Source organism: Mustela lutreola, chromosome 1 (assembly GCF_030435805.1).
Source record: "Mustela lutreola isolate mMusLut2 chromosome 1, mMusLut2.pri, whole genome shotgun sequence".
Lineage (NCBI taxonomy): Eukaryota > Metazoa > Chordata > Mammalia > Carnivora > Mustelidae > Mustela > Mustela lutreola.
This window is the reverse complement of record NC_081290.1, coordinates 275,723,198-275,749,609: the sequence shown is the minus strand read 5'-3', so window position 1 is coordinate 275,749,609 and position 26,412 is coordinate 275,723,198. Positions and strand designations below refer to the sequence as shown.

The 26,412-nt window shown below is 36.6% G+C and overlaps 3 protein-coding genes across 3 annotated transcripts; 1 reads left to right on the top strand and 2 right to left on the bottom strand.

The window, feature by feature from the left end:
• The first annotated feature begins 6,619 nt into the window (after nucleotides 1-6,619).
• LOC131809723 (olfactory receptor 5W2-like) lies at nucleotides 6,620-7,558 on the top strand. Its single transcript, XM_059137083.1, has one exon. The coding sequence runs from the start codon at nucleotides 6,620-6,622 to the stop codon at nucleotides 7,556-7,558; it is 939 nt and encodes a 312-aa protein (XP_058993066.1).
• A 4,013-nt stretch (nucleotides 7,559-11,571) lies between these two features.
• Nucleotides 11,572-12,576, bottom strand: LOC131822608 (olfactory receptor 5I1-like). The gene has a single exon (XM_059158897.1). The coding sequence runs from the start codon at nucleotides 12,574-12,576 to the stop codon at nucleotides 11,572-11,574; it is 1,005 nt and encodes a 334-aa protein (XP_059014880.1).
• An 8,727-nt stretch (nucleotides 12,577-21,303) lies between these two features.
• LOC131809652 (olfactory receptor 5L1-like) lies at nucleotides 21,304-22,263 on the bottom strand. Its single transcript, XM_059136964.1, has one exon. It carries the CDS (start codon nucleotides 22,261-22,263, stop codon nucleotides 21,304-21,306), a length of 960 nt encoding a protein of 319 aa, XP_058992947.1.
• Between the last annotated feature and the right edge of the window lie 4,149 nt (nucleotides 22,264-26,412).

Here is a 26,412-nt window from a genome sequence, read left to right as displayed (position 1 = left end):
AAGTCTGAGTCCTTGTAAACACAGCTTCTTTCCTGACCTCATATCCACTTTGAGGATCTAACAGACACTTCACGGAAATTGTGGTACAACATTATTAGTATTCAGGTAGATAAAAATTAAAATCTCAGGCCTGTACCTTGACCCACCTAAAGAAGAGCCAAAATGAAAATGATTCATGATATTAACATCGAGTACTTGTGTAGAGGTGGGACAGTTTTTCCTCTCACACACTGATAGCAGAAATCAGAACTGAGCCACAAACTTGGAAAACTGTGTGGCAGGATAGGTGGTCCCAAAATTCCTTCCCTACCTCTACATCCAATACAAATGAGTGACTATGGACATCCAAACCTTGTACAAAAATGATGGTAGTAGAATTATTTGGAAATGGACAGTAGCAAAGGATATGGTTGTCCATTGAGATACCACACAGTGAAGAAAGTTAGTAAGTTACCATCAGGTACAACAACATAAGGGAATCATATGCATAACAAGGACTATAAGACGTACAAGGTTACAAACCAAATGATTTCACTTCAATATATTAAAGAAACATACTGAACTATCATACTGGACATCAGTTTGTGTTAGGGCTCATAGTCTCTGAAATGCTCTCATGTTTGTGTTTTGTTTTAGGTCATGTGTGCAGAGATATTTTTATTCCTGAAAATCACTAGTTTTTTTTTTTTTTAATAATACACACATACACAACTTCAAAATTAATTATAAAATTAAAGATATTTACTATCAGACTATAGACAGCTACATAATTGCAGACAGGAAAAAAGACAGCTGTAGCTGTAGACAGCTACAGAAATTTTAAAATCTCGTTTATTTTATAGAATGTTTTCAAGATAGTTCTGTAAAATTAATAAAGCCATTTCTAACTGTTAGAAATACGTCATTAATCACCTTATATGTTACTAAAAATGGTCTGCTTGCTTATAAAATAGAGATACTAGCAATGCACCACTCCTGATTTTCTTGTTTCCTATAACAGAAAGACTTAGTGAACTTGGTACCAGTATCATGCAGAGAACTTATTCAAAACAGCCCAAGACTCAGGGCCAGAAAACTATTATCTGAAGGAAGGTTTTTTGTTTTGTTTTGTTTTTGAGAGAGAGGACACACACGGGAGGGGAGTGGCAGAGGGAGAGAGAGAATCTTAAGTAGGCTGCATGCCCAGCACAGAGCTCTAAGTGGGGCTCGATCTCATGACCTGAGCTAAAATCAAGGGTCCAATGTTCAAATGACTGAACGACCGAGGTGCCCCTGAAGGAAGACTTTTTTTTTTTTTTTTCTTTTGAGCTTTTACTTATTTATTTGGCAGAGAGAGACAGTGAGGGAAGGAACACAAGCAGGGGGACTGGGAGAGGGAGAAGCAGGCTTCGGCCGAGCAGGGAGCCCAGTACAGGACTTGATTCCAGAACCCTGAGACCATGACCTGAGCCAAAGGCAAATGCTTATTGACTGAGCCACCCAGGCACCTCAGGGAAGGCATTTGTAAGTAGACAGTTCCTATGTGGTGCTATGTTTAGGGATGCCAGTGGCACCAAGGGAGTTCCTCAGTTAAGGACTTAGGTAAGTCTCTCACTTCTTAAATTTTACCTTTAGCCTTTCTCCTCATAATTAAAGAAAGCTGTTCTCTATTAACAAACAAACCCCTTTGGGAATTAATTTAGGTTATCCAATTTTGTGCAGTGTATTACCACACACGCTCCAGATCTAATGGGGACCAGGATGAGACCACGTTGTCTGGAGGGCAACCATGTTTATGATGTTCAAGTCTGGCTCCCCTGTGAACTGAGGGTAGCCTGAGGAGATTCGACCTCCCTGCAGGCAGAGAAGCACCTGTGGGGGGAAAAAAAATGAGTAGGGAAAGGAATCAGAAGTTGATAGAGGATGACGGCTCCTCCTCCAAATAAGAGAGAGAGAGAATAGTAGGAAAGCTCACATCACATGAGTTCATCTGATGGCAAGTTACTGGCCACTATTTAGGAGCTTTGAGAGTAGTCTTAGCAATTTTTCCTAGAGGAGTACATTTGGTATTTGACATTTTGATTATCACACAAAGAATAACAATACATTTAGGAAAAATACATTAACCATTGCCATGAAAATCACTTTTCCAAAAGTTCAAAGTGTAGTCATCTCTTTGACTTTTGCTTGAAGGGAAATCTAGTTTTATAGAAAGTACAGGAAATTCTGTAACAACAGAGACGAACAAGCGGAAAAAAAAAAAAAAAAAAAAAAGCAAAACCTATGTCTATTGACTCCAGGTGAGGTTTCAGGAGAAATAGGAAAATATCTGAGGCATTGGGATGCATAAGCTGGTAGATGCCCCATGAACCCTACTTTTTTTGAGTTTTGCCTACACAAATTTTGCAGTTAGGTTTGGGGCAATAAAATTACCTGCCTCAAAATTTACTATATGTGACATTTTTAACTTTTTTGGTAACATGAATCAAGAGTAGACACTTAAGGGGCGCCTGGATGGCTCAGTGGGTTAAAGCCTCTGCCTTCGGCTTAGGTCATGATACTGAGGTCCTGGGATCAAGCTCCGCATTGGGCTCTCTGTTCAGCAGGAAGCCTGCTTCTGTTTCCGCCTGCCTCTATGCCTACTTGTGATCTTTGTCTTCAAATAAATAAAATCTTAAAAAAAAAAGAAGAGTAGGCATTTAAAGAATACATAGCAATGTGTGCTTGTAAGTGCGTAGCAATGATTCCCACACGTGACAAATTATGACTCTGGAAACAGACAACACTGGGATTATCCCCCTGAACTTTGAGGTTGCATAAATGCTAGGAAATAAAATTTCTTTCCTATTTGGTTCATGGAATTATGCAACACAGGGAGCTTTCAAATCACTTTTTCTTCACACCAACATTAATAATGTTCAAGTACCCAGCTAATATAATTAATTGGATTACCTCCCATGTGATAACACTTCTGCCCTCCACTGTCATTGGGTTCCCACCTTGGTGAAGTGGGACTGAGTCGTCTCTCATCTATTAAAAATCGGGGGAGTCTTTGGGAAATTTGTGAATTTTTGAATGTCACTTCAACACAAACACACTATCACATTCTGCTGGGGGTTTTGGAGTGCTAGCTTTTTAAGACAAAATTTGTTTCACTGAAATATATGCAGGAATCTCTTGTGAACATTTTCTGTAGATTCCATGAAATTTAGTGAGACTCTAGAGCCTGACTTAGTACTTCTCATTTCAATTTCTGTATCATGTTATGATGTGGTTAGAGACAAGCCAGGACATGTGGTACATATGAAATGCATCATAATGCAATGTGCCTATAATTAGACAACATAAAACTTCTGACTATGGTTAAAAAGGCCAAGAGTGCCTTTATTTAAGGTCAATCTCTGTGCTCTTAAAAATAATTCACAGAATTTATTTTTAAAAATATGTCGATGTATGGGGCACCTGGGTGGCTCAGTGGCTCAGTGCCTTTGGCTCAGGTCATGATCCTGAGGTCTTGGAATCAAGTCCCGCATAGGGCTGTCTGCTCAATAAGGAGCCTGCTTCTGCTTCCCCCTCTCTCTCTGCCTGCTTCTCTGCCTACTTGTGATCTCTGTCTGTCAAATACATAAATAAAATCTTTAAAAAAATTAAAAAAAATTTTTTTTAAATCTTTAAAATAATATATGTGGGGGCTGCCTGGATAGCTCAGTGGATTAAGCCTCTGCCTTCAGCTCAGGTCATGATCCCAGGGTCCTGGGATTGAGTCCCACATCAGGCTCTCTGCTAGACAGGGAGCCTGCTTCCTCCTCTCTCTCTCTCTCTACTTGTGATCTCTCTCTGTCAAATAAATAAAATCTTTAAAAATATATATATATATGTGGATATGGTGGTTTCTGTGTGGTTCAGTAGGTTAAGTGTCTGCCTTCAGCTCAGGTCACAAACCCAAGGTCCTGGGATCTAGCCCCGCATGCGTCAGGCTCTCTGCTCAGTGAGGGGTCTGTTTCTCCTTCTCCCTCTGCCCTCCATATGCTCGCTTCTAAATAAATAAAGAAAATCCTTAAAAAAATAAGACTATATAGATATGATAAATTATATTTGCATAATTTTATTCATATCAAAGTTTTTATGATATGTAGAATTACAAGTGGTCATTTGACAGAGGAAATATAGAATAAAGTAATGTGCATTAATACAATGGAATCCATGGCCTGTATTCATCATATTTATTTATATATATGATGTTTATATCATGACATCACTTATTTAAAAAATAAAAATTCAGTAACACAGACAACAAAATGCAGTTATCAATAGGCAATGTGATATCAGTTAGTGTTTTTTTGCTGTTTCCACAAAAATCTACATGGTGAATCAATTTAATGGGAACAAGTTTGTGTATCTGTGTAAGTACCTGGACATGAATGGGTGTGTATTTGTTCTGTAAATTATGAAATTATCACAAATATCAATTCTAGTAGAGTATAGGGATTGGGGAATTAGAAATAAGGAATGCTTGTTGAATGGGGTCATTTTGCTATTCCTAAAATAGGTATAATTTTAAGTGGTAAGGTAGAGAAGGACATATTTTTTTAATGGTCTGTATTTCTTATTCAATCACCTTACCCTTATGAAATATCAGAAAACAAACCACCACGGTATAAACTATCTCACTTATTCCTATGAGAACCAATGTTGAGCACCAGGGACCAGACTCAGAGATGATTATATAATCCAGGTCAGTCAGGAGACAATGCTGAAGCCTCTTACAGACAGAACTGCGTGGGACAGAGGTCAGTAATTCTGGTACTAACTAACTAAATGTAACATTTTTTGCTCTTTCTCTCATTTATACCCCAGATTTTTTTTAACCCTTTTTTAACTGAAAGCACGATATAAAACCAAGGAAGTGTCTGAGATATTATACAAACTTTCTTTTCAATTACTTTTATGAATCTACTTATTTAAAATAAATATACACATAGAAAGCAGGGAAAACAAAGAAAACAAGTATGGATTGCACAGATGTCACCTATTTTTATTATTTTTCATGTCTTGTATTTTTATATATTCTTAATTTTTTTTCTTAAAATTTTTAAGGAAATATTTAAAAAAATATGTTTCTACAGAGACTGATATTTAATTTAAATGAGTTTAAGCTAAGGGTTTGGAGACCGGTCCATTGATCACTAGATCATTATTCAGAATTTTTTTTAATCTCTTCTTCATATAACTTCATCTCCACATTTCCTAAATTCTCACAAACAGAGGAGGATTTGTATGATATTACATAAAATATATTGGTTTGGGTAAAATAAAATAGTTGAACATATAATTCAAGTGACCATTTTTTTTAAGCAAAGGGAGGCAGATTTCAAAGAAGATGGGATAAAATAAAACAATATTAAAAGTCTGGGAATTTGGAAAAGGTACAGTTCAAATTTGAATCTCTCTGGAGTTTAGGGTTGTGGACAGGAGTACTTCTAACATGCCTCTTGTAGATCTGAGCTATTGGTGAATAGACCATCAAAATCCTAGTAAATTGGGGTAGAGAGACTCACACAGTAAACCACACTCTCTTGTTTGCTGCTCTGTCACCTGCTATCAGAATCTCTATGATTAGAGCCCAAATGTTCTTCATAATCTCCCCCGAACAAGAGCAGGTGTCCGAAGGGAGCATGGTTAGACCTGGAAATTTCCTGTCTGCCCATTTTAGAGTGTGGCTCCTGGACACCCTCCAACTTGCTTCTCCGCAACCACACCCTCCCTGCTTCAGTGGGTCCTGAACCTCAGACTGGCTTTATCCCTAGTTTACTGAGACTGGAAAGGACATGGGGTGAGTGGGGAAGTGGAAGCATATTGTCTGAAGGAATTCATTATATGGCCCACTATTTTGGATTTTGGAGGGAAAACAAAAGAATATATTTATTACTGAATGCCTATTCAATATATTCATAACTGAGTGCTTCTCAGTTATGCCTCTCTATTATAGAATATAACAATATTTCTATTAGATGAAAAAAAAAAAAAAAGCCTTGCTGAACACATGGTAACCTGGCCTAATAATTGTAAGAACTACGGCCTTAAACAATGAAGACATTAATTTCCTTACAGAAGAAATAATAAGCAAAATTTATCATAAATGCAACATATGTTGGTATGTAAATAGCATGCTTTAATTTTTTAAATATTTTATTTATTTATTTGACAGATACAGATCACAAGTAGGCAGAGAGGCAGGCAGAGAGAGAGGGGAGGAAGCAGACTTCCTGATGAGCAGAGAGCCCGATGTGGGGCTCGATCCCAGGACCCTGGGATCATGACCCGAGCTGAAGGCAAAGGCTTTAACCCACTGAGCCACCCAGGTGCCCCAAATAACATGCTTTAATTTGGATGAAATTGTGCTACAAATTTTGTACAATGGTGTACAGACATAGGTAATACTATTATCAAATCAGTTATATTGATTTGGGTGTATTTCCAGGACAGTCTGGTTCACCTAAACAGCCCTGACATTGCTTGTCTCTCTTCCTAAATGTAGAAAAACAGAGAGAACCAGCAGTTTAACTACCCAGATAGTAAGATGATGTTAATCTTGGTTCCGTTTCCCTCTCTCACAAGCAGGGATTTCCAGATCTGAGAGATGGCTGTTGAGAACTGCACCGTGATTACTGACTTCCTACTCCTAGGACTCTCTAGCAGAAAGGATGTGCAACAGGGGCTCTTTGTACTCTTTCTGCTGGTTTATGGGATAACCATAATTGCCAATTTAGGGATGATCCTGCTGATCAAGCTTGACACCAGGCTCCATACGCCCATGTATTATTTCCTGAGCAATCTGTCTTTCTGTGATGTCTGCTACTCTTCCACTGTCTCTCCCAAGATGCTGGTTGACTTCTTATCTGAGCAAAAGAGGATTCCATATAATTTATGTGCAATTCAGATGTATTTTTTTGGGTTCTTTGCAGATGTGGAATGTCTCATGTTGGCTGTCATGGCTTATGACCGGTATGTCGCCATTTGTAATCCACTTCTTTACACAATCGCCATGTCCAGGAAAATCTGCATCCAGCTCGTGTCCCTTGCTTACTTTGTGGGCTTAGTGGATTCAGCAATCCACACCTGCTGCACATTCCGACTGTCATTCTGCAATTCCAATATCATCAACCACTTTTTCTGTGATATCCCACCCTTGCTAGCCCTCTCCTCTTCAGATACATCCATCAACGAGATAGTGATGTTCACTTTCATTGGTTGTGTGGTGGGGTGCAGCATCATTACTGTTCTCCTCTCCTACAGCTACATCATTGCTACCATCCTTAGAATGAACTCAGCTGAGGGGAGACGCAAAGCCTTCTCTACATGCGCCTCCCACTTGACCGCAGTGGCTATATTTCATGGCACACTCCTGTTCATGTATTTCCGACCCAGCTCCAGTTACTCAATGGACACAGACAAAATGTCCTCTGTCTTCTACACGGTGGTCATTCCTATGTTAAACCCACTCATCTACAGTTTAAGGAATAAGGATGTGAAAGGTGCCCTGAAAAAAGCAATCAGCACCAAATTATGTTCTGTATGAAGATGTATTTTTCACCCAATGGTAATTATTTAAAGATTTTGTGAACTAAACCCGAAGTCTTTTGACACATTTTCCTGTAGTTTCACCAACACAATTTTCTAGATGTTTGCAACTATTTATCATTGTACCTAAATTGAGTGTGAGAAGAGTCATTATTGATCTTGGTCTTGTGTTCCAGCTAAGAAAAAGTAATACCAGGTTCAATATCAGGTTGCTGGTTTGCAGAAAAACATCTTTTTTATACTTGTCTTCTCTGTTCAAGTTTCCATAACGCAATGCCCTTTCCAGTATTGTTCACTAATATTTCTACTTTATGATATACAAAGCTCGGGTCCAAATGTCATTTAAAATGTTTATTAAATAAAGGTATGAGTGTCCCCTACAAAACTGATGCAAGGGAGCCTTTGCAAATTAACAATTGCTCTAGACTTATACTCCATCCCAGAGTGCATGCCAGCCTGTGGATTTCCCTTCTGACCTCACTCTGGAGAACAGATATCGTGGTGTTGACAACTGTACAGATGTTGCACAGAGAAAGTTGGGACCTGCACCTTGAATGAAGGCCACTGGAAAGACGACTTAGTCTCCCTTGATGTGTTCATAGCAATACATGAATAAAATTTTAAAAAGTTGCCTAATTTATACAGTTTAAGTTGAAAGGAAAATTAATTAACTCTATAAAATGTTCAATAAAAAAAGCAAAGAACAAAGTAATATTTATGTAGAATTTTATTTGTAATAATTGGATCTGTGAGCATCTGTGAAATAAACACAATTTTAATAATGGTCATCACTGAGTAGCTGGATGTTAGGTAATCTTGTATTTTTTTCCATAAACTTAATTGCATGTGTTGTTTGCACAGCCATTAACTAACAACTAATCCATTTATGAAAAACATAACAAAAAATTCTCAAGAGTATTCTTTTTATTTTAAGTCATTGTCAAGAAGGGCATTTTTTTTTTTTTCTGGTTCCAGGGGCAGAGAGCAATGGTAGTACAAGGTTTTTCATTTAAATCTTCTTCCCTATTTTTATACACTCCTTTAGTGTAAAAATGGGCTGAGTGTACTTCAGAATATCCTAAGAATTAAATAACACATTTAAATGGTGTAATATTCAGCAAGTTATTAGTCTTCCTGACTAATTGAACAGAATTTTAAGACAAATCAAAGTATATCATTACCTATTGAGTATTTTACTTTACAATTTATTTGTTGTTCATAGACTATACCATTTATTAGGACCTCTCCATCACTGTCCAAATCCCTTCCTATCACATTGTACTTTATTGAAATTGTATTAAATATATTCCTATCTGTAAAGATTAAACCTATCCATGTTATAGAAAATTGGATTCACTGGCCAGCTTTCATATATGTGTAAGAACAGTAGATATTTGTTCATCTTTATAGTTTCTTTTAAAGATTTTAATTTAATAGCCTTTACACATGATCAGGAAACCAGGATTTTGTTTTGTTTTGTTTTTGTTTGTGCTTTATTTTCATTTTTAAAAAACAGTAAAGATGAGAGAAAATTTAAGATAAGAACAGAAATTCAAAGGGAGATAGAAATGGTTCACATCTATATACTATCATTTACTTGTTAGCTACATGACCATAGATTACTAGTCCTCATCTCTTTAACATGACTTTAATATATATATTTTATATATATATTATATGTATATATAATATATTTATATATATTATATAATATATATAATGTATAATGTATAAATATATATAATGTATTTATAATATATATATAAAATAATTGGGTATATATCTATTTGTCTGAGGAATGATAATGGAGTTTCTAACATTCTAACATCATTCAGAGCCAACCAACTCCCTCTCAGGAACTAAACTCTGGTACTGAAAGAAAATATGGCATATTTATGGCATCCTGTCATGAAATGGTATCTCCAGGATCCATTGTCATTCACTTTAGAGCCCATTCATTCAGATTCCAGTTGTACATTGTAACCTCGGGTCCTCTTGGAGCTCTTTGCCCAGCCACACTGGGACTTGTTTTACCTGATGCTTCCTTTACTCCTGGTTGGAGCTGAGCAAAGACTTCTTCACTGCTACCCATGCTGGCCCGCACCCTTCCCATGTCCAGTCTAGATACCTGAAACTGTACTTCTGATCTGTCTCTGAGCCCACATTACCAATAAATAAGTTTAGATAATTAATCTCAGAATACCTATGTGTTACCTCTGTGTCCGTATCCCAAGGACGACAGCTGAAACAGAATGTTGTTGGAGGAGGTCGTGGAAAGAATGTGATCACTGGTCGACCTGTAAGCTGGAGCCAAGGAATCAGAGGATCCTCACCCATCCCCTGTCCTTGGAATGTACATTCTGCCCACCAGTCCCACAGTTTGAAGTGTTCAAAAGGCATAGCCTTGAGAGATCAATGTGCTGTTGAGAGGACCTAGATGATATACATGACTGAACCCCAGTTGAGCCTCTGTATAAACATCTAGGATTCTGGAGTGAAGATCTGCTCATTTAATGACTGTCCAAGATAAACTGCCACCTACCAATCTGAAGGGGTCTGCCTCTTTCTTCCATCTCTCCTCAGCCTCTGTGAGGTGGGTGTGTGGGTGATGTTCTGAAACAACTTACACTTAACAACAAAGGAACAAATATCCATCTGTTGTGATGAACCCATTCACTGTGGTAAACGTTTTCTCCTCAGTATTTAAGATGAAACACTTGCTTCTCATTGACATCAAGCTGCCATTCTACTCTTCCCTATTGACAGCCCCGTTGACCAGAGCCGTAACTCAGTACTGAGCTGTATGGACAAAAACCTACTTTTAAAGATAATTTCCACTGCAGTGAATAGAATTATGATTTTGGTTTATAACACAGCCTGCATTTTCACTGACAGATGGATTTTCTCTCTAATTTACTCTGTCCCACTATCCAATCTTACCTTTAGTTTAGCCCTTTCTTTAGGCTTTCTGCCACACCTTGTCTGCTGGCTCATGTCCTAGCAGCCCACCTGTGATCCCACCATCAGTTGGCTTCTGATCCCATCTCTTGCTGTCAGAGGATAACCTCCCAAGAAAGTTTGCTTACCAATTAAGAGATCTCAAACTGAACCTATTCTTGAGGGACTAGTTTATTAGCCAGACTTTAATTTTGGTGATTTTACAAATTGTTTTTAAATAAGTCGTCATACTGACAATATTTTGCAGTAGTCACATGTATATACAGTACCATTCTAGAGAAAGAAAGAAACAAACAAAAAAACTGCAAGAGAAATAGTTATAAGTATATAATCTAAATTAAAAACAATCAATAACAAATATACTAATGTTTACTTCATAAAAATTTACTCAGTATCTACACTGGAGAAAATCCTGTGATAAAGAGGCAATGCATCAAATGAGGGACAATAATTAATGAAAGGTCTAGTAGAGGGACAAAACACAGACATATACAACTACAAGATTAGATAGAAAATTCTAAGAGTCTTAAAAGTAGCACACTTAAGATTCTAGTGAGGTTTGGGATGTAACTTACCATTTATAATTGAATTGAATTGGTATAAAAAATCATATGGTAATTAAAATTTGAGGAAGAATTTTTTAGAGAGAATATAATTAGACTGCCAAGGTACAGTGCACACATATTTATATGGAAATAAAAATTAATTGAAAAATGTTTTCAGTAAATTGCATTTATTTTCTTTCATAAAAAAAAGAGTTGTGGTATTTTAATGGCTTAGTCAATATTGAGAATATTTACAATAGGATGGGAGAGAAAAGGAATAAAAATATGAAATATAGACATTAGGCAAAGGGTAAATCTATTCTTGGAATATATATTAAAAATGTCAACTTTAAAATAATAAAGAGATAGACATAATACAGGTAATGTGACAGACTCTGATGTCATTCTGTAGTTGAGACTTCGTTAGCCACAGATTTGGGGAACAATCATTTTAAACTGACTTTTCCTGACATTACTGAAAAGTTGTCAGGCTCAGTTTCATTCTTCCTTAAGAAAACAATTTTCGGCTGATCATTTTCCTTAAGGCTTTTTTGACATCTTTGTTCCTTAGACTGTAAATTAGGGGATTCAACATAGGTATAATCAATGTGTAGAACACAGAGGTCACTTTGTCAATATCCAGTGAATGACCAGTGCTGGGGCGCAAATAAATAAAAATGAGAGTGCCATGGTAGATCGTGACTATGGTCAGATGGGAGGCACAAGTGGAAAACCCTTTTCTTCTTCCTTCAGCAGAACCTGTTTTAAGAATAGCTGCTATGATGCAGACATAAGAGAGAAGGACTGCTAGAAGACAGATAGCCTCCACCAAACCAGCGAAGACTACCAGAATAATGTCATGCATGTAGGTATCAGTGCAGGACAGAGAGAAGAGTGGGGAGATATCACAGAAGAAATGGTTAATTTCTTTGGAGCAGAAAGACAGATGAAAGGTATTAGTAGTGTGAATAATTGAGCTCATGGTACCTCCCAAAAATGCTCCAAGGGCAAGCTGGCAGCAAATCTTCTGGGACATAATAACTGTATAAAGCAGTGGGTTGCAGATTGCTATGTACCGGTCATAAGCCATGACAGCCAAGAGGAAAGATTCTGTGTCAACCAAAGAGCAGAAAAAATATAATTGTGCAGCACAGCCCTTATAAGAAATGGTTTTTTTATCAGAAACCAAGTCCGCAAGTAATTTGGGGGCAATTACGGAAGAGTAGCATGCATCTACAAATGACAATACACAGAGGAAAAAGTACATCGGAGTGTGCAAGTGGGAACTAGTTGTGATTAATAACATCATCCCCAAATTCCCCATGAGAGTAACAGAGTAGATAAAAAGAAACACAGCAAAAAGAATCCTCCAAAGTTCTGGATGGTCACTAAATCCCAAGAGGAAAAAAACAGTCTTCACAGTGTGGTTCCCAATCTCCATCCTCTGCAGTGCCTTTGGACTTCTGAAGTTGTGGCACAGCAATGATGGCAATATTAACAGCCACCTCAGCATTCACTAAAAAATAAGAGCTAAAACAGTCAACATAGATACAAGAGGAATTCCGCATCCACTTGGGCATCCTGGAAATAGTTAGGCATATCTACTGCTAGGATAGAATTATACATTGCAGATTTTCAGATTTTAAATTTTTTAAAAGATTTTAATTATTTAAGAGAGAGAAAGAGAGAGAAAGGGATAATGAGAGAGAGCATGAGCAGCAGGAAGAAGCAGAGGGAAAGAGGGAAAGCAGACTCCCTATTGAGCAAGGAACCGAAGGCAGGGCTCAATTCTAGGACACTGGGATCAGGACCTGAGCCAAAAGCAGATGCTCAATTGACTGAGTCACCCAAGTACCCCAGATTTTCAACTTTTTATTAAATTGACAATGCATCAGTTGTGTTGCTTTAAACTATTGTTTTCCATAGAGACACCACCATCAAATGAGTTGTTAAACTCCACTTTTATCAACTTCCTAATCTTCCACCAATGTCAAGTAATGTTGGTTAGCCACATGGTTATATAACAAACTGAATAAATAGACTCTATCCCCACTTGTGTTGTTTTTATTTTCACAAGAGACAGCATTACTGGTCCAGGTGAACTCCCATTTAGGTAGAGGAGCAGAAGTTATACATTTCTCACCTTGAGATGTGGTTTCACCTCTGAGGAACCAAAGAACTCCTATGAGTTGTTCGAAATCCACTGACAAAAGAGAAAGGAGAAAGGTTCTGCATTAGTTATAAAAGTCACTGAATCCCAGCTCTGTTGCTCAGAAGTTGTGAGACCTCAGTCAGGCCAAAGAACCACTGAGTTTCAGTCCGTCATCTATGAGAGTGTTAGTACCTTTCCCATCAAAATGCAAGTGTTAAATGAATGTCCTACAGATTCAATCTCCTCACCATCTTGTCCTTTTGTGGTTCTAAAGCTGGCAGCACAGCAATTCTGAGTCAATCCAGACATCTGTTTTATTTTTCTGGTATTCAAGCTATGGATTAAAACTGGAGAAATCCTCATGCCCACAAATGTGTTAAATTCAATCCAGGCAATGAGAAGATGATATCCAGGAATGTTTCCATACCCTCCGCAGTGAAAAATTGTAAAAGGTGTTGAAAAAGCCTCATCTACCTACTTTACCTTTCTGCCTTTCGTTGTCTTTGCTCTAGTTTAGAAAGTTGTTGGACAACCAATAGCAACACTAGTGGTACGTGTCTACAAGTATGCACACTTAATCCAGTGAGATAATTGATTCCCCTCCCTCCTGTGGAAAAAGCCAATTTTCTATCTATTTGCATATTTATTTGTGAATTCTTGTTCTATAATTCTTTGGATTATCTTTTGTACCAGTTGGAACAGTTGAATGAATTAATGAATAAATGAAGTAAAATCACTAACATGGTTTCATCTTATTTTGTTTAAAAGTTAGACATATATATTGTATATATGGTTGAATAAATTGTTCTTTACTATTGCATATCACACACAACTATTTTTCTCCTTTAATCACTATTATAAACCTTCATAATTCATCCTAGGTATCATTCTGCAACCTTCTTCTCACTGCTAGAAGACTTCTGTCTCATGGAGAAAAATAACAGGTAACAAATAAGTATGTGTTCAACTTTCTCATCAAGTCATCATATAGACATTTAGGCTCATCAGTGACCTCCTCTCTCCCTTCCTTTCCATCCCCTCCTCTATGAAGTTAATCCTTTCTTTTTTTTTTTTTTAAGATTTTATTTATTTATTTGACACAGAGAGAGAGAGAGAGAGAGAGAGAGAGTGAGATTGCGCACAAGTAGGCAGAGAGGCAGGCAGAAAGAAAGGGGAAATCAGGCTCCCCGCTGAGCAGAGGGCTCGATCCCAGGACCCTGAGATCATAACCTAAGCCAAATGCAGAGGCTTAAGCTACTGACCCACCCAGGTGTCACGAGGTTAATCCTTGCAACTATGCACCTAATTCTGACTATCTATATCAGCTAATACATTTATACTATTACTACTAATGTCTCCTTCATAAACTTGCAGCATGTACCATTGAAGTCAATCTCACCATTAAAAATATTACTCTGTATCTATTTCTATTTATTCTCTTTTATTTTATGCCAAAATTTTCTTACAGACATCTACACTGATTTCCACTTTCTCACTTCAGCCTACTGATATAGGATTTTTATGCCAACAACTTAAAACCCTTTTTGTTTCAATCCCAAACTACACCCTCACTGTCAAATCCAAAGATTTTTTTGTTAGGTCGTGAACTTTATTTCTCTACTCCATGTAAGAGCTTTGACCTCTCCTTTCTTCTCAAAACCCCATTCACTTATGGCTTCTATATACCTCTCTTGATTTCAGTACTAATGTCGATATACCCCTACTCAGCCTCCTTCATACATCGTGGCACTTTCCTAGGGCTTCATTCTCAACCTGCTTCTCTCCTCACCATAAATACTTTCCTTACATTTTCTGCACCTTTTCTTACAATACTAGGTATGCAGTGATAAGTTTCCATATACCCATTCCAAAGCATCTGTCCAAATAAAGTGAACTATCAAATAAGCATGTGTACGTTTCAGCATGCTTAAAACAAAATTTAATTACTATTGCTTCCTACAACTTATGCCTTTTCTATGATCCCTATCTTGGTATTCATCTCTATCACCTCCATTGCTAGTCCAAATAAGAAACAACCTCTACCTCAAAACCAAACAAGAGCCATTGATTCAATCTGTGAAATGTGGCAAATATCCAATGTCTCCTTCTTGTCATCACATCCCATTATTTAATGTCATCCCTCATTTTCCTCAATTCGAAACTCTCAGTTGGCCTCATTCTCTCCAATTCCCATATGATTTCCAAACATGATCTAAAATGTATCCATAAACTACTGTAAGAGTCACCTGTATAAAACAGATTTTGTAAGGTATTTCCTTCTTCTTAAACCCTTAAATTATTCCCTGTTCCTTACAAGCTCAGTATTTAAATACACTCAGTTTTCATATATATTCCCATTTTTATCTCCTATATTCCATCTTACTCCAAATACTTTGTCTTAAAAAAAGTGTTAATTGGAGAAAGAAGCATCTCAGATTTACTAGTCAACTATTTGGAAATCTCCTTTCCTGAAATATATATGGCATCCTCCTTAGAAAATATCAACTCTCATTGAATGACAGCCCATCTGTTCCTGTCTACGAATATGAGAGGCAAAATTGTAGATTGACCTAAAAGTAGAACAATGGCCACTTCTAGCAAGGCAAAAGGAAAAAAAAATATGTATATATATACACATGTGTGTGTGTGTGTGTGTGTGTGTGTGTGTGTAGAGAGAGAGAGAGAGAGTCAGTGGCTAGAGAGGCAAAGGTGGATGAAAATGTTTCTTTGTTGTGCCATTAATTTTTTTGCAAATTATGAAAAATGATTATCAAAAAGTAGGCATGAAAGAAAGAGGCTCCTCTTTAGGACAATCCTTAAATAAGCTTGGGTTCTGAGCCATAGAGAACAACCACTTTTTTGTTGAAGTTATTTTCTACCAAATCTTTAGTTTCTACTTTTCTTGTTTTTTTTTTTTTTCTTTTAAAGATTTTGTTTATTTGTTTGTCAGAGAGAGAGAAAAAACAGAAGCACAGAGAGCTGCAGGCAGAACAGGCAGAGCAGGGAGAGGGAGAAGCAGGCTCCCTGTTGGGCAAGGATCCTGATGTTGGACTCGATCCTAGGACTTGGGATCATGACCTGAGCGGAAGGCAGCCACTTAACCGACTGAGTCAACCAGGCATCCCAAATCCTTAATCTCTAACCATAGAAGTGGAGGTACCGAAAAAATCCATTTATATAGAGAATATTTACTTGTATTAATCTTTCAAAGATGTCATATGCTTTAAGACCAAAAAAGGTTTTCAGAATTGAAACATGAAATGTGAAAGTCAAGGGAACAATAGAAGAGGAAAGGAATACAAGATAAAAAATTAAGAAGAGTCCGAAGAGGAGTCAAATATATCTGTTCTTCTATGTAACTGGCAGGTGAGAATGAGAATGAACTCCAAAGGTGTTTAGAAAAATCATCTATTCCTGTAGTCACTTCTCTATAGTAAGCCCTAGTCCCTACCTTTGTAAACCATTTTTGTTTCTGTTCCCTCAAATCCACTCCCTTAATCCTACCTCAGTCCTCTCACCTCTGTATTGATAACTGTTCATATCAACACACAGGATAAATGATATGATACACAAATTGGGTGAGCCTTTATTTTATATCCCAGTCTGCTTTACTTAAAAAAAAAAAATAGGCAATGAACCCTGTGTTTATAGATAGATTTCTAATCTGAGTCCAATAATACTAAAGATTGTCTTAAAACTATCATCCATTAAATGTGTTTTTTTGTTGTTGGTGGTGTGTTTGTTGCATATGCCTTGAGAATTAAAACCTGTGTTCTGCTGGGCACATGTATTCTCAAAACATCAGTTTCCTGCATGTAAAATAAATAATTATAGGATGAGCACTTAAAATCTTGCCCAACTCTGAGATCCCAGGATTATGTGAAGAGCATTTACCAGATTACTATCTTTCATTTACCTTCTTAAGAGACTGTTGTCCGCATCAATTCATTTTTCACTTGAAAAACTCAGTGTTGACGCTAAATATTTAAAAAATTAACCCATCGCAACATTTTACATAATCCATTTGGGCAGTTCTTTTGTTTCCATAAAAGAAACCTGTGCCTCCCTTAGGAAGGTAGTGGTTCCTCAAGATAATGTGGGACCTTTTATATTTGCCTAGAGTCTTTTGAGGTTAGCTTCCAGAGCTCACCTAGGATCCCGTGAACTCACAATCTGATATGAAAATCCCAGTGGGAAAAGATACATGAGCAATTAAACAGTTCTATGAGGAACTGATTAAAACAAAATGAAACAATACAATATGTTTTTATACATCTTGAGGATGTCTCAAGGAAAAATCTATTTTTAGTTTTGAAATGGTAGCTTATTATATACAAAACAAAATTGTATTATTTGTTGTCTAATTTGATTTAACCAGCTTAGAGCAATTTATCAAACTATCAGAGTAGTATTCTATGTGATAGGATAATAGAATAACTAGAAAGAAGCAAAAATATATCTATCTGGCTGTTGAGAATTAGAAGACCTTGAAAATCAAACGTCAGTGGAAAACCAAGTATGAATGAAGTTAATCACTTGATATGTGCTATGTGTGGTTCTGTTACACATGGAATTCTGGCCATCCAAGGCCAGCATAGATCAGAGAATATTTCTTTAACAAATACATCTATTAGGTACAACTGATTTGGCTCAGTTGAAGAACATGCAACTCTTCATCTCACGGTCATGAGTTTGAGCCCCATGTTGGGAGTAGAGATTCCTTAAATAAATAAACTTAAAAAAGTACATATACTCTGTGAATTTGTATGCCAGATGGCAAAACAGAAAAGAGGATAATTTGCACTACACATTTAAGAAGTTTGTCAGGTACAGAATAGTGAATGAGAGAAGGTAAAAGAAATAACATAAACAATTGCATAAAGATTGGAAAGTGTGTGGCATAATGGCAGACCTGAAAATGAAATTTAGAGAAAATGTGTTGCCTCCTGAAGAGAGATAAAGCGAGGGGTGTGTGTGTGTGTGTGTGTTTGGTATACCTTCACTAAGAGTGCCAAGGTGGAGAAACTCTATTCCAGTTGGAGGACCAAAGGAGAAAGATGTTTACTTTACCTTCATCTTAAAATTCAAAGTCCCTTGTGTGATGTGGGAAATTTACTCCACTTAGAACATTTGAAAAGCAATACAGAGCCATATTTTCATCAAACTCACAATGTAGTTCTACTCTATTTGTCAATATTTATTCATTTATTAAAATAAATAATGAGTAGCTGTCTTTGTTGGAATATTTTTAAATAACTCTTGCCCTCAAAGATGTCTTTTTTTCCTTTTTATAAATTAACATATAATTTTTTTTCCCAGGGGGTAAATGTCTGTGAATCATCTGTCTCACACAATTCACAGCACTCAGCATAGCACATACCCTCCTCAATGACCATAACAAACACGTCTTTCTTTCTTTTGAAAGATTTTATTTATTTATTTGACAGACAGGGATCACAAGCAAGCAGAGAGGCAGACAGAGAGAGGAGGGAAGCAGCTCCCTGCTGAGCAGAGAACCTGTTTCAGGGCTTGATCCCAGGACACTGAGATCATGACCTGAGCCGAAGGCAGAGGCTTAATTAACTTCTTGAGCCACCCACGCGCTCCTCAAAGATGTTTTTTAAAGAAACATTAGGGAGAATGAATTTCATAAGCCAGGTTTTTGCAGTTATTTTGTTATTGTGTTTAAGTTCAGTGATAACCCTGAAGCTGGCAGCTTATCTCCAGTTTATATTTAAGAGACTCGAGGTTAAGCTAGTTTAACTATCTTCCTCAAAATCACTCTTTAAGCTCTGAGCCTGAACCCAGCTATTTAAAAATCCAATGTCCATCATACTTCATTAAAGCATCAAGGACCTATGTTACTTTAAATAACCCATCCCAATAAAAATATAAACAATAACAAATATAAAATGAAATCCTAAGAAAGTAAGAAAACGAAGTGTTAACATTGCAAGGATACAGGAAAAATAAATCATACTTTGGTCTTTAAAAGACCATACTTTGGTCTTTTAAAACATACTTTGGGTGTGTTGTTTGAAAATGGATCTTTATATATATATCAAGTTCTAATACATGGGACCTGTAAATGCCACCTTATTTGGAGGAAGGGTATTTACATGTGATTAGGGTAAGGATCTGGATATCGGGAGATTATTTTAGATTATCTGGGTGCTGTATATGCCTTCACAGATGATCTTATACAAGAGAAGGAGACTAGGGGCACCTTGGTGACTCAGTCAATTAAGTGTCTGACTTTGGCTCAGGTCATGATCCCAGGGTCCAGGTATGGAGCCTCATGTCTGGCTCCTTGCCCAGGAGGGAGCCTCTTTCTTCCTCTCCTTCTGCCATTCCCCCTATTGTTCTCTCTCTCTGTCAAATAAGTAAATAAAATCTGAAAAAAAAAAAAAAGTACAAAGGAGGCTATTCCACACACACACACATACACACATACACACAAGCACGTGCACGTGGGTGTATGTGCAAGAAAGGTAGGAAAAATGAAGAGTAGAGAAGTTTGAAGATGCCAGTCTTGAAGACTGAAATAATACAACCACAAGTCAAAGAGTGCCTGTGGTCTCCACAAACTGCAAGAGATAAGGGCAAGTGTTGTCCCTGACAACCTCCTGTGGGAGTATGGCTCAGCTGACACCTTCATTTTGGCCCAGTGACACTGATTTCAAATTTCTGCCCTTAGAACTGTAAGAGCATAAAGTCTATTGTAGTAAGCCAACAAATGCATAGTATTTTTTTTAGAAGCCATAGGAAATTAATGCAATCAATAGGTTTAGAATACAATAGGCTTAAAAATATAGTAAATGACTAAAATAGTATCAGGCAAAACAAAACAAAAATAATTAACAAAACCCCATAAATTTAAGAAAAGTAAACCATCAAATACATGATCTACTCATTTATTAAGAAATAAGATAGAGGGGCGCCTGGGTGGCTCAGTGGGTTAAGCTGCTGCCTTCGGCTCAGGTCATGATCTCAGGGTCCTGGGATCGAGGCCCACATCAGGCTCTCTGCTCAGCAGGGAGCCTGCTTCCCTCTCTCTCTCTCTCTGCCTGCCTCTCTGTCTACTTGTGATCTCTCCCTGTCAAATAAATAAATAAAAATCTTAAAAAAAAAAAAAAGAAATAAGATAGAATAGAGAACAAAAGGTAAAACTAAGAGTAGTAATAGTAAGATCAGCAAATACATTATTAATCACTTATAATATACCATATATAGTGGCAAGAATTTAAGATACATCATTTAATTTTCATGCAAATCTCATTAGAAAATTAGAGTAAACCAAAAGGTTTACTTGTAGACCAAAAGGTTTTTTTTGGTTATTTATTTTTTTATTGAAGTATACTCAACATACAATGTTATATTAATTTTAGGGGTACAATGTCATTATTTGACAATTCCTGTGCATTACACAGTGTTCACCTTGGGAAGTGTGGTTATCATCTGTCACCATACAACATTATTACAACGTTATTATCTATATTTCCTTTGCTGTACTTTTCATCCCTGTGACTTATTTATTTTATAACTAGAAGCTTGTGCTTCTTAATCCCTCTGAAAGAAGTTTTAAAAGTCTTAAACTTATAATATTGCAAAGGTAAAAATAACTAAAGAGTGGATAAAAATACACATAAAATTACTCACTTTTTATTAAAAAACATAGGATATCAGACAGATGTACATTCATTCCATGTAAAAAATGAAATTAATTAAGTTAAAAAAGGTTACATGCTCTAATGATGATGAAAAGACATGTCTATTGATGTGTACTTTGTGAGAAATGTAATGGTTTTCTCAAAGTAAGATATCGAGTCTAACAATACCACACCAACCAATTCAAAGTAATTAGACATTGAAGAAGAGCAGAAAATGCAACAAGTGCATTTGAATTATCCATAAGAGATAACATATGGTTTAATAAGATAAGCACCTGGAAAGCAAGAAGCATGCTTAGGCCCCCAGGCCATAAAATCCTTCCCTACTTTACTTTTTGTTCATATCCACTCAAAATCAGCCACTCATTAAAAGTATCTAAAAAAAAAAAAAAAGTATCTAATGAAACTCTGAGTCTAGTTAAGAAAATAATTTTTTAAAAGGTAATCTAAATCCCAGTACTTTCTTGAGAGCTGCTTTCACATCCTTGTTCCTCAAGCTGTAGATGAGGGGGTTCAGCATGGGAATCACTATGGTGTAGAACACTGTGGCCACCTTGTCAGTATCCACACTGTTGCCAGAACTGGGCCGGCAATAAATGAAAAGAATAGTTCCATGGAAGACAAGGATGGCTGTGAGGTGGGAGGCACAGGTGGAAAAGGCTTTGTGCCTTCCCTCTGCAGAGCGCATCCTCAGGATGGTGAGGAGAATCAGCAAGTAGGAGGTGAAGATGATCACAATGGTGATGATCTCATTGGCAGTGGCCACAATGAACACCGTGAGTTCATTAACAGAGATATCAGAGCAAGCAAGTGATAAGAGAGGGGGTAGATCACAAAAGAAGTGATTAATCACATTTGATCTATAGGATGGGATCTCAAGAGCTAAACACAAGTGGGTCAGAGAACACACCATCCCCCAGAGGTAGCAGCAGGAAACCAGCTCCATACAGAGATTCTGGGACATAGTGACAGTGTACAGCAGTGGGTTGCAGATGGCCACAAAGCGGTCATAGGCCATCACAGCCAGCAGGAAGACCTCAGTGATTGCAAAGGAACAAAATAAATAGAATTGCACCATGCATCCTAGGAAGGAGATGGCTTTGTCCCTGTGTAAGATATTGGACAGCATCTTTGGCACGATGATCGTGGAGTAGCAAAAATCCACAAAGGACAAGTGGCTGAGGAAAAAGTACATGGGAGTGTGAAGTTGAGAGCTGACCTGAATTACTGCAATCATGCCTAGATTTCCCAAAACTGTGACTCCATAGATGAGAAGGAACAGCAGGAAGAGGAAGACATTCAGCTCAGCGGCATCTGTTAAGCCAAGAAGGATGAACTCTGTCATGGAGGTGCAGTTCTCCTCCTTAATTTCTGCCATGTCTCAGCCTTAGGATAACAAACGTTAAATTTGTGTTTCTTCTAAAAAGGGAGTAAAAACAGATTAATAATAATTAGAAAAATATAGCATTGATAGCAAATATTGTACTTATAAGAATCAACAAAAACAGTGTTGTCAAATACTTCAAAATGTTAAATGTCTCAGTAGATCCCACTGATCAAAACTGATTCTAGCATCAACAAAAGCATTTAAAAAAAAAAACTATTAAAAAAACTTAAACGATTCCAACATTTACCATAATACATCAAGATGATTAACTAAGTTTGATTATTTGATCAAGTTTAAAATAGAGTCAATGATTTTCAAAGCCACACAGAAATGTTCCTCTGTTCTCTGAAAACCCTTAAGAAGCTTGGGCAGCACAGTAGCACCTAGTGTGACTCTATAAAACATATACTTTTTTTTTTCATTGAGTCTTTCAGGAACATATATTTGAAGCAAAGTTTTTTTTTAAAATTCCATCTTTAGGGAGTATGATAAATTTTTTGAGTTCTGCAGCTCACAAAACACTTATAAATTTCAAATTATGAGCCAAGAGATTTAAAATATAGACTAAAAATGAAAATTTTACACCAAACAACAGAGTGGTTTAATCAATTATCACAGCAATAATCTACAACAATAAAGTCTTAATCCTGAGAACAATAAAAACTATATATTTTTATGAGAGATTTCATTCTTAATGAGTTAGAGAAATATTTCATCACCTTAGTAAAATTATGAAAAACTAATCAAACTCTACATTTCAGTATTGTTAATAATATTAAAATGGAAAATGTTAATTATCAATAATAGAGCAATTATTAAATTATAATGGGTCATATCTAGGAGAGAAAATTATCATGCTGGTGGTTAATTTTTTTTTTAAAGAAATGAGATACCAAATAGTCTACTTGGTGTACATATATAGATGTATATAAAGATGTATATAGAGAGGTATGAATACATCAGATAGGTCTGTTACCAATACCTATGATTTGGTCATACTGAAATATTCATCTTTTACCCACACCAAAGAGAGGTGCCTGAAAACTCTCTCAAGTTCTCTAAGCAGTTGGCTGGGAAAAGTGGTTATTTAGTCTACTCAATACAGTGGGATCTAACACTGAGACCTTTCTTTAAAGAAAAGGCCAATAGACAGAGAGGGACTCTATTCTCTGCCCTCCCTTCTAAAGGGCAGGAGGAGGATACGTGTGACCTCTGCACGCAAGTGTAATAAAAATTGAGTGAAGACGTTCTGGACTAGAAGAATAACTTGGTATTTTCTCCATATAGTGAACTCTTTAAAGAAGTAGAAGCATATCACTTTCCTGAAGTCATGTCTTTTTCATTATCCAGCCAAGAACAGAGATAAACCAAAACCAAACCAAAACAAAACAAAGTACCTGAGTTATTTGCGGGCTTCCCAGTTAAACAGGAAAGCCAGCTTGTTAAATTTATTTCTGAATGTTCTAGGCTGTTGATAAGAAACTATTTCATGTCAACTTCTAAACAACTCCAAAAGAATTCATCTCATTTTCTGAGCAGAGTGAGTTCCCAGGTCTTGACTGTCTGTGGACAGTGTGTTGGGTAGGTGACTGCAACCCTCAGCAGTAGCATGACAATGAAGGAGGCTCTCCATGATCACAAATGCTTGATTTCATCACAGAAACTGGTCTGAAAAAAAAAAAAAATGTTAACAAGAAACAGAAAGAGAATGAACGAAGAGGATTACCATTTGCTCATTGTATTCTTTCATACACATTTTGATGTTACAAAGAAAATTGTTCTAAATTCACTATTAAGTGTTTCTAAATACTAAAACACAAAAAGCCTTTCAAATAGTAATTGCACAGGAATCTTATTATTATCTAATTAAAAGATAGATGAGTTCGATACATGTTTAAAATAATTGTTGACAGGGAACATAAATTCACGTTTATTTTCAAGTAACCAGAATCTAGCTCTAGCTTACAGACCCGAGTAATAGACATTTTCTCCCTGGTGCAGAAGATGTTAAGACATGTAGAGCAGACTGAGACTTATCCTGTAATTTAAGCTCCCAGGAATTGGGCTCTTTAGGCCCCCAAACAATTACTGATCCCTATGGTATAACAAAATATATAAAACTTAAAGTGAGAGTATGTTTCGTGTAACCTACCTAATAATTAATCTTTATGACATATCATCAGGAAATCTATTTTTTAAATTATCCCAACTTGGGAAACGACTGTTTAAAGCCAAATATGCCCCCTCCCAGCCTTCATGGTGTTATGTGATATTATATCGAAGTGTCATATGTGTGGAACACAGCTATAAGGCCATAAGGAAATCACATGAGTATTTCTTCCTTTCTAATATCATGATAGAATCCATTAGTTTCTTCCTGTAAGGCATAGTGACAAATATCATATCAGAATTCCTTAAAATACCATAAAATTAAAGATGCTGCTGGTCAGAAAACTCTAGATCACACTTATTGAGTCTTTGCTAGATGTTGGAAACTATTCTAAATATTATGCAAGTATTAATTCCTGTTAGTGTCCTAGTAACCATCCAGGAAACAGTTCTGGGTTTCATGCCTATCTTACAAAGAAGAGGATTGAGATACAGACAGTGTCTTCTTGGATCACCTCAAAATAAATGGCCAATAAAAGCAATTACAGCCCTCTGGTTTTTCCAGTCATAGGAATGTATGGAAAAAAGAAGAAACCAGAGAAATTTCTGAGGTTACGTTTTTGGTTTTGTTTTGTTTTGTTTTGTTTTGTTTTCAGAGCATGTCCAGTGCTGGAAGCCACTGAAGGGACTACATCAATTCTCTCTTCTAGATGTGTTCTTCTTCTGACTTTATAATATCATTCTAGGCCACAGGATTCTATTTGTTTGTGTGTATCACTGGCTGTACACATACATTTTTAAGGCATATGTGGTCAACAAATAATCTCGAGTAAATAAATTTGCACACTCTCAACTACCACATAATATAGTCCTAAAATCACTGTGCCAAGGATAACACCCAAGTTGGAGGAGACATTCCTTTGGTTCTCCATTCCCAAATCACCTCTCATAATCAACAAAACAGAAGACAAATTCTCACCAACTATCTTTTTTGTGTTGCCCCATGAGTGGAAATCCATGGGCCAAAAGAAAGAGCTGTGATTATTGGTGCTCTTAAGGCCATTTTTCATATTTTAGTTCCTCATTCAGGGCACCTGCAACTCATGGCATACATCTCTTCCTTTTTCCATTTTACACAATTTCTGTTTCAGGTTACAACTTCTATCAAGTTGTAGAAGTTAAATATTTGCCTTACTTGGTTTTCTAAATATTTGCTAAATATTTGCCTTACTTGGTTTTCTATGTTCCATTAGTAAGTGTTTTTTATATATTATGGGCACACATCCTTTCTCACTTTTTGTTCCCAAATTTAAGTCTATGGTCTGTTTTGAGCTAATGTCTGTGCATGCTGTGAGGTAAGTTGAAATTTATCTTTTTTGCATATGACTAACCAATTGCTCATTTCCATTTATTGAAAAGACTGTCCATCGCCAGGAGACTGCCTCAGTAGGTTCTCAGAATCAGTCAACCATAAATCTGTTTACTTTTGGACCCTCAATTCTATTATGCTTTAGGATATGCTTACCATATGCCAGTACCAAGTATAATATTTTTTAAATTTCAGTTTCTCAGTAGTCTTTTTGTTATTCATTTCTAAGCACTGAAATATTTTGACGTGATCAAGAACTTATTTTCTTAGTGTTACATTGGTATTTTATTGTTTACTGTGAAATAAGATTATTTTGAAATACTGATGCTATATTTTGTGATTGTGTTGAATCTGATTATTAGTTCTCATAGTTCTAATACAGTGCACACACATGTGTGGATGTGTGTGGATTGCTTAGAATTTTCTTCATAGATCATGTATAATGTGAAGAAAATCAGGTTTACTTTAAATCTGGGTGACTGGTGGTCTGATTGATTTATTAATCAGTATATTTGTCTTTCCATGTATAGTTATCAATCTATTAACACCTCAGTCTGTCTGTGAGACAGACATGGGCTCTTGCTGGGGGTGGGGCTGGCTTTTCTGGCTTTCACCCTTTTTTTTTCTGAGGAGCTGGCCTGCGACCATGGCAGCCCCGGGAC